Below are 9,669 nucleotides of genomic sequence, written 5' to 3' on the forward strand. Positions count from 1 at the left end.
TGCACCACGTACTCACTCCCAGAGTTGCTGTGAAATGACGAAGGCAACTTGAAAACTTAACGAATATAAAGGAATAATGCCAAGAAAAATTAAACAACTATGTTGCCGTCCCACATAAGTCACAATTCCTTTAAAGTTACGACAGAATCGAATTAAAATATTCCGACACGGATTAAAAATGATCCGATTTTCTAAATCTTCTGCTAATCCAGCAGAAATCAGCAAGTCGCATTGACTTCACTGCCATGCCAAAACTCTCCTCTACAAACATTTCAAATCCTGCTGCTCTTTGTCACATTCGGTAATCATGCACTAAAGAAGAGCTGGAAGTTTTGCTCCAAAGCTCTCCAAAGACCTATGCAATTGCTAGAGTGACTCATTTACACTTTCCAAAATATTTGCATTCGTTTAGTGGTAAGTGGTAAACTTAGTTGCCGTTCGTTGTAGACGTGTGGACTATTTCTGCTCTCATCATCCCTTTCACCAGAAAAAGGAAAACATAACTGCCACCTAACATCTATCACATTGCTCTCTTTTTTGCAGGTGAAGTAATTTGCATCTTTCTTCTTCACATCAAACACATGGGATTGAGATCAGTTCTGTCTTCTACAATGCACGTCTTTCGTAACTCAACCACAAGATGCCCACAAGATTGAAATGAATTCATGAGCTGAAATATGTATATCTGAACATGATTTTGCCTTTCTTTATAATATTACCTAACTTTTTAAAAGAATGGCTGCATATTCATGAAAATTTTAATACATAGAATCTTGACAGCTGAGAAAACATTGCAAATGTCGGCGGGTTCTAAGGATATATCAATAAGAAGATTACAATAGGAATATATCAAAATAAATAAATAAGTATAAATATATTTATATTTATATATATATATATAAATGAAAATCGTAATGAGTTGGAAAATCAAGAACAGTGAAAAAACTTCCAGCCTCCACCGGGATTCGAACCCGGGCCTCCCGTTTTGTACGCGGACACCCTAACCAACTAGGCCATGGACGCTGATTGTAGGCTATGTCCAGAGGTTCTAACCCGGTAAGGAAGGTCGTAGTCCCACTGTAGGCGTTTGTCACCTGTATCGAACACTACTAGTTCTGTTTTTGGTGACATATTTTGCCTTACTCTAGAGATCAAACATGATGCTAACCAACTCGCAAATCATTTGTGATTCCTAAAGCCGGATCTCGAAAGAGATACTTTGAACAGAAAAGAAAAGAAAAAAACATAAAAGGAGCTACTTTGATATTTTGACAACCTTGGTGTGACTTGTTCGCACTCATTGGAATTGACATTGTTGAAGTCCATAGGTTTGACGTCACTTAACCCATTTCTATTCATATGTTTCTGGTTTTGTCGGCCGGGATGAGCAGTTTGGTAGATTGCTTAATCCTGCTGACGTCTTTTCTGAGTTTGTCTTGGAAATGGTTGTTGACTTTTTTGAATTTCACGGTCTCGATCATTCGGAGCAAGTCGTCCTCGAACGGCTTCAGTTCTTCGATCTGCGGTGGGCACTTCTTGCTTTTGAATCCGAAATTCTCCGAGAGGGCTGGGTGGTGCTCGTCATCATCCTCATCTTCCTCCTCGTTGTCTTTGCATGTTTTTAGGAAGAAGGAAGCTTTCCATCTCATACGTTTGATGACGTTTTCGACTTTTTCGATGAGTTTCTTCTTGTACGTGTTGGCAGTTGGTATAGAGATGTTCTTCATGGAGTAGTTGAAGCTAACTTGGTTCGGCTGTTCCATTGTTCCATCTAATTGCAGATAGGCGAGAGTGCTCGACTGACTGGTCAGGAGCGTAGGTAAAGTTGGTTGGTTGGTTGGTTGGCGTCTATCTTGGCGCAGAGTGCTCAATGTCCGGTGGACAGAGCGAAATATATATTGAGACTATTGGAACTAGTAGTCGTAACTCGGAGTTTCACGCGTTGAGCGATCATCAGAAAACTGATAGCTTCAAGTTATGCTCCATGTATATATTGGCTCCTCGTCGGGATTACCTGGGATTATAGGGTTGTTGTTGTATTGTTTCTCTGTCGGTGTATCCTGTCGGTGTGTGTATATATATATATATATATATATTTACTGATTATTATTATTTGACAAAAGCAGAGAAATTATATTGAAAATCCACGTGTTCTCTAAAAGAAAATATTATTTGACAAAAGCAGGGAAATACGATATGGCCGGAAATATGTCCTGTACGTTGTGACATGGTGCTGACACAAAATGGCGACACATTAGTCTGCATTAGGGTATCCACCCCCCCCCCTCCCTCTCCTCTGGGCCTCAACATGGCAATCGATAGGATCTTCCTCATGCCATCAACTGCTTCCTCACTACGCCAGAGAGGATTAAATGGGATATCCTTTGCAGTTCATTGCTTGTTTTATATATGCAGTAAGAGAATATTTTAAGCCCCCTGCTTCTACATGGCAGGAGAGGGAATGTTCTCATCAAGATGAAACTATGTAATTGGACCATCCTTGACTATAGAAATTGTTTTGGTATGAATAGAGCGACGTACTCTGCTAACAGTTTTGGCACGAGGACATCCATAACATAACCGCAACAGCTACTGATGCAAAATGTGCTGTTACCATCACGGGACAGTATCTATAACCGTGCCTAAATGGATGGGGAGGAGAGTGTGTTTCACTTGAAATATAAAGGTGTACATAAACATTTAATAGAGCAAGTGAGGAGGCACCTGACGTATATTATAGGCAAGTGGTGACATGAATGCATTCAAAAAATTTAGAGCCTGGAGGGAGAGGGAAGAGCTGGAAAACAAGGTCTCTTCGATGTATAGTTTGTCCGTCACTATAGCGACAACATTGGGTGTTCAATAAATATATCTGATCCAACGGTACTCATCTGGATGTCAACTAAGTGGGAAATAAACAGCACAGTAATAGGATATGAAATAGGGTTTCAAATTTATTCGATGACAACATTATGAGTGGATTTTTTCTTGATCCCATATAGAAACAAAGGCAAACAACAAAAAGGAAAGACTACTTGTATATATATAGTTTAAAAAGAATGGAAGAGATAATGACCACATACAAAACAAATGAACATCACTCAGAATGAGACAAAATAAAAACACATCAGAAATCAAATAAACCACACTAGCGGATATCAACAATATTGCGCTCAGCATATGCAGTTCCATCTACAACCGATCGTACAAAAACAGTCAAGGTGAAATTAAAGTATAGTGGAAGCAGGAATTGGAAAAGTCAGTGGCGGCGCCACGAACTTTTAGTTGGGGAGGCTAAGGGGGGGGGGGCTGAGCCAATTTTTTTGGTGGCTTAAAAGATTGAGTGATCGCCGTCTTGGGGGAGGGGTATAAGGGGAGGGGGTTCCCCCTCCCCTTTTGAAATTTTTCCCAATCCTGGAAAGGCCTACATGCAAAATGGTGGCATTTAGCGAGGCTTTTGTCACCTGAAAATTTCTCCAAAAATATGCATTTTTTTGTGAGTAACTTAAGTCAAATTAGAATGGAAGATACCAATTCACAATTTTCGTATCACTAAAATATTACCTGCTGTGAAAGATCCAATTCCTTAGCTCAATTATTATATCGTGCAATTATTATATCATGCAAAATTATTATAAATCTTCATCAAAATTTCCATTGACCATTGTAGCACTGCGTTATGGCTGACAAAATTTGGGTAGGCTATATTGTTTCAATGAGGTTTTTCTTTTTTTTTTTTGCCTATTTCAGTTGGGGGGATAATGGGGGGGCTGACTATTTCAGTGGGGGCTAAAGCCCCCCACCCCCCTTGGCGCCGCCACTGCTCAAAGTTAATGTGCTCTACACGAAAACTAATGGCATTTTTTTTATTAACACGGTGTATACCGAAAGTTTCAAAGGCTGTAATATTTTAGACGACATCGACCTGATGATACAAAAGTAAACTTAACATGTCACTTTTCCAGATTTTTGTTAAGTTTGTGCTACGTTATCTCATGCTTGTATAAAGTGAAAATTTGATATGATGAGTAACATACCGCTGCAGTGTGTTTCTGTCATGATACTTTATCTCATACTGTGATTATGTTGTATTATGGTTTGTGGTGCTGCCCATGTTGTACTGTGCTGCTATCACACTATCTTTTATATGTTACTTTGTGCTAGCCTATACATCTTACTTTACACGTAAAGGTTTCCATGTTATATATCACATAGACTAATATTTGTTTCTGTTTATGATACTCTCGCCAGTACGAGCTTCTCTGTTATGGTATGGAATATCATGTTTCTATTCTATCGGTGTTTTGTGTTATGCTTTATTGTGTTAGGCATTTAGTTTTGCTGTTCTACTTATGCTACGCGTTGTAATGTTATGTAATTGTAATGTTTATGCTTGTAAAAATGGCAAAGTTATATGTAGTATAGATTGCATTATGTAATTGTTTCACGATACTCTCACCAGTAAGAACGTCTCTATGTTATTACATGTGTTGGTATGCTTTCTTATATTCTACGGTTGTGATTTGTGATATTTGAGGTAGTAAACTGTGGTGATAACTTAAAAAATATGAGTTCACATTGTACAGCGAACCCCTGTTGTCATTTGTTGAGTTTTTTGGGCAGTTTCTTTAACCACACATCGAACCCTGAAAAACTCCTGTCAGCAATTGGAACCATTTAACTAGGTAAAACATACGTTTATGTAATTAACTTACTACAACCTTAAACCAAGACAGCATAAATTTATACTTTTTCATGACACATAAACGATTCATCAATAATATGAAGTGACCAAGATGCCACCTCACAAAGCTTAAAGATAGACAATAGCATTAAACATGAATGTATATATGATATAATTCCACAAACCTACAATAAAATATCAATACTTTTATCATGCAATTAATTATATCATGTAACAATGAAATTCAAATCTGCAAATTTACAATTAAATCGTTCTATTTGTTGGCAAACATGAACAGCAATTGGCAAATTATGGCTAACATCTACCATCAACTAGTTTCAAAGGCACATCACTGGAAGAAAAAAAGATATAAATAAACACATCAGGCTCTACATGTGAAGCAAAAAATTAAGATCTATTTCAGACGAAAACTTCAAAATATCTTTATAAAGGTGCATGAAAATGACAAAGAGCACCAGTAGATGGTACTACAATATCTTCTGTTTATTTATAGATATAAAAGTGAAAAATACTTGTTTCATAGAATTTTACAGTCTATTGGGAAACTGGAATACACAATCCCTCTGATTGAATGAATGTCATTATGAATATTGAGTTCTTGAATACTAATTTATACATAAATTAATTTTAACGTACATGTTTTGTATAATGGCCTGGTTTTTTATTAAAGTCAACTGTAATCACTCATAAGGAAAACTGTATAATCAGTGACATTTACATATTTCAATGCAGCATACAGTATCTAACTAATGAAACTGCCTCCTTATACCAAATAATTGAATATTCAAGTTTACTACTTCTTTAGTACTTACTCTTAATTTTATATAATATAAAAGGCTAAAACAGCTTCATAGCCTGCCTCTTCTCTAATGGAAGGAAATTATTCTTCTTAATTAAGATTGTAAGGCACAATAAATCCCCAAACCCAACTTGAAAATATACAAGTCCCTCTGGATTAAACTAGTAAGTATACTACTACATTCTCAATGGCTTTATATGGCTCAATGTCTTCTGACAAAAATCAGACGTTTCACCCACACATATCTTATGACAAATTTCGATTTACGTTTATGTGCTGTGATCGAAACACTTTCAACACTGAGATGATCATAGCAAACCATACTGAAAACTGAAAGCCCCTTACTCTTTACAGCAGACTATTAGTGTGTCACAAAAAATATTAATAATAATTATAGTAATTAAATTACAGAATGCCCTTGATGGGTGAGATGACTTATTACACAAACCATTGCTTGTGCATACCGATAGAAACTTGAGGCATCTATCACACAAGCAGGGACAGAACCATGTATATACAGTATCTGGGGCAGGGAATTAAGTCCCCATAATAAAATCAAGACAAACAACCCCCCCCCACCCCCACCCCCACACTTGGCAGAAGTAACGTTACCAAAATTCCTAGAGTACAGTACGTAAATGTATAACATATATATGCAGTACAACCTCAACAGTAAAAAATTCTACTTTTTTTTCCTTCAAATATAGCACCATTTTGCATCTTAGCAGATAGCACCCTTTTCCATTTTCTCAAAATTTCTCAAGTGGTGGGCCACTCCTTCCCTGGTTATCACTTCATAGGACCAGTTTCATCTAGATATTCTTGTGGGTATAGAAAGTTGATTTACTCTCCGCTACTTTACATTATCTCAGAAAAGTTTGCCTGGATGGTGTAATAATGTATCTTATGGAGTAGTAAAAATCATATAACAATTACTGGAAATATTGAGAATTTTGATCACTTCTTTGGTATTTATATGAAACTTCAATAGTTCCTAACAGTATTCAATAGCACCAAATCTATATTGTAGCATTACAATGGATACTACATGTAGTTTAAATTGAAAGCCTGTTTTGGTAAAAACACAAGTGATGATACAGTAGTAGTTACATAAGGTTTACAAAGCATCTTCCAATAATTTTTACCAAGAGGAAAAGCTGTTACTCTTTATAGGCCATAAATATTACCCCAGAGTATGCTTGAAAGTGTAACATGTTCAAACTTCAAAAAAGATTTTACCACCCCACCTTCAAAGAATTTCTCTCTCCCTCATAAGCCTTTTTGTTGTCTAAGTTAATATTTCCTATATGTCAGGGAGTAATCTAGAGGTGTTCAGAGGTTTAAGAAATTACTTTTAAGAATGTTTTATTAAATTGCTAACCAGCTATGTCAAACTGTGTCTTTACAATTGATTCCAGTCAAATTTATCCACTCATTTAATAGTTGAAGAAAGATATTATGGTTGAAATCCCTACACAATATATCCTGATTCCCCAATTGTCTTGCTCAAGCTTGGGATGTAATTTTCACAGGGTTTAACAAGAAATAATGTTTCTTTTTAAAGCAACAAACCCTTTGATTTACATTTTTATTTTAGAATTTTTGCACATGAATGGAATTTTGATTTGTTCCAATGATTGTGAGGTTGCTGTGTTTTAAAATTGCCATCTGATTCATTATGCCATCCTGCTGAATAATAGTTGGAACATAAATTTACAATTTTAAACCATTGAGAGCCTGTCAGTAAATCATGGATAGTTTTAGCAGTTACATAAAGTAAGACTGCCCATTGTCTTGTATAATCAACAACTCATTAAATGGCAGCCTTGTAGTACTTTGAATACAACCCACTGTCTTGCTTCTTTACTTTAAGAATGCTGAGGGGAAGGTTGAAGACTTGTGTTTTCTTTGGTAGTTTCAACGTTATCAAATTCATCAGTTTGCATGATGACAGTCTCATACGGGCAGCATTGTTGTAGACCGATCTTCAGACAAAGTTTGGCATACGCGCCTCTTTCCAAGTCACAGACATCATACTTCCAGCGGTAGATATCCCACGATATCTGTTTCACGGCTGTATAAACAGATATCACAAGCACTGCCAGAAGTAAAGCAGGTGGAAAAATGAATATCAATAGAGGGCAGAGAGTCACACGATGGAGGAAAGTTTTCTCATCGTAAAAATGAAGGAAGATGTTGTACCAAGTAAGTACTCCAAGGTAAGCATTATAAAAAACTGCACATGTAAATACCAGAGGAGAACAGCAAATTGAGAGCAGAACAATATGAGGCCCTGAGCTACCAGTGAATGCCCATCTGGATGAATGGTTTTGGACATTACTTGTCTCAGCATCGGTGTTTTCCATAGTCGACCTTGAAAGTATTGTCGAATGTTGCTTCAGACAGACGATACATTTGAGAATGATAGCTGAGACTTCATCTGTAATGTTGTAGGACCTCGTTAAATTCTCAACGGTGAATTTTCCTGAAGGAAAAAGAAAGAAACTTAGTCATCAAAAACAATATGTCTGTGCATGGACAAAGACTGACTGTAATATTTAATGACAAAACAGTGTTGTTGACTCTTAGTATTATTTTAAAAATTCCATGCTAAGGATATCCTACGAATGACCAAAGAAGATCAAAGGATGTCATGCAGGTCATATCAGCCTATACAACATATTGGTCAACCCATCCCCCCACCCCCACCACCCCTTAATCAAAATGCTGCATTGCAATGTTGTTAAGTGGAGTCTTCCATTGATTTTTTATGTCTGGTTGCATACTGGGGACTGGGGTTTGGTTCTGTTTCAATGATTTGGATATAACTTCATTGATCATACTTTACTGCTGAGGTGAACTCTTGTCCTTCAGATGGGGACATCAGAGTAAGTTAAAGTGCCGGTGTCAGCAGCAGGAAAGGGTGTGACAATTGAATGCATGACTTCTGTGTCTCGAAACATTCATCAAAGAGAGAAGAATTGGTATAAGCCAATGTTTATCCACGATCATTATACATGGGTTACAAATGATCTATGATTGACTTCCTAATCCTTGGGATTCACTATTAAACCAACGATGGACAAATTCAAGTTTCATGTATGTTTGAATGCAATGCACATTTACATTGGAACAATAACTATGGCACTCTTACTTATTACCTAATCATCAACTGAATATTTGCAATTCATTGGTGCTTATGTACCCGATCGTCGGTTACATAAGGGTGCTTATTTACAAGAACTTGTCAGTTTAATACGCGAAGGATTGGTGCCTATTTACCCAACGGTCCTGACTGTCTGATAAATAATGGGTGTTTATTTATTATAGGCTTAATATGCTTGATGTAATACAAGGCCCACAGTTGCAAGATAAAGATCTAAGGGGTGGGGTGTGCACACCTCTCCTCTTGTCAACCTCCCTCCCATACCACATGAAAAACTTAAAGTATATAGTTATTAGTCCAACATTGCATTTGATGAAGTGAATAAACAAGCATGTCATGATTATTCACCCAAGGATAAGGTAAGTACAGCAGCCACAGCTATTATTTTCTTGGTGCAGTTGGAGTCATGACAGGAAAATCATTATTCTTCAACTTTCAAGAAGAATGATTTTTTAGACTGGAAACGAAATTGCAGTGGAGAGAATAAATAACTTGACTGTGACTACATCCGAAATAGAGAACTTTAAAAAGGCAGAGTATTCTTCAACTGTATCCCAATCTTTACCGCTGCTTTCATATGAAGGTAGGAAGCAAATAAATTGCATGAAATAAACATAACTTATGCAGTGATATTAGGAGGAAATTGGGTGGGCATTTTATAAGGTTATTTTTAACCTCCCCAAGAGCCCGACAAGACAGGTGATAACTACAATGGGGATCAACATGCAGTAACCGTAGCCTCTAGACCCACTGTGGCCTAACGTAAGGCTTACTCCTGCCAACAACAGGGTAACGAATCATAGTGTAGGCCAGCTGGTAATACTAATTTAGTGGTAAACACAACCTTAAAACTGTACCGAAATTTGTTTGGCCTTCCGAATTTGCTTCTGAATTAGGATTCAACTTGATATTAGTCACCGAGAGAAAAACAAGTCACCGAGAGAAAAACAACCAGTTTTATGTTTTCAGTTTCCGGAAGAGAGTAAAACCCAAACGCTA

The 9,669-nt window shown here is 36.9% G+C and overlaps 1 protein-coding gene and 1 long non-coding RNA gene across 3 annotated transcripts in view; one reads left to right on the plus strand and one right to left on the minus strand.

Annotated features, from left to right (window-relative positions):
* Window positions 1-4,583, plus strand: part of LOC139966182 (uncharacterized) — a 40,220-nt gene extending 35,637 nt beyond the window's left edge. For both annotated transcript variants that reach the window (XM_071968961.1, XM_071968960.1), the window contains one exon: window positions 544-4,583. In XM_071968961.1, the coding sequence (XP_071825062.1) occupies window positions 544-656 (113 nt within the window). In that variant the 3' untranslated portion in view covers window positions 657-4,583. The remainder of the gene's footprint in view (window positions 1-543) is intronic.
* On the minus strand, window positions 2,942-9,666 carry LOC139966185 (uncharacterized). The gene is made up of 2 exons (XR_011792500.1): window positions 9,528-9,666; window positions 2,942-7,989 (listed from the first exon to the last, which is right to left on the minus strand). It is a non-coding gene; the product is annotated as an uncharacterized lncRNA (long non-coding RNA).
* Between the last annotated feature and the right edge of the window lie 3 nt (window positions 9,667-9,669).

The sequence above is a fragment of the Apostichopus japonicus genome, chromosome 4 (assembly GCF_037975245.1).
Source record: "Apostichopus japonicus isolate 1M-3 chromosome 4, ASM3797524v1, whole genome shotgun sequence".
NCBI classification, from domain to species: domain Eukaryota; kingdom Metazoa; phylum Echinodermata; class Holothuroidea; order Aspidochirotida; family Stichopodidae; genus Apostichopus; species Apostichopus japonicus.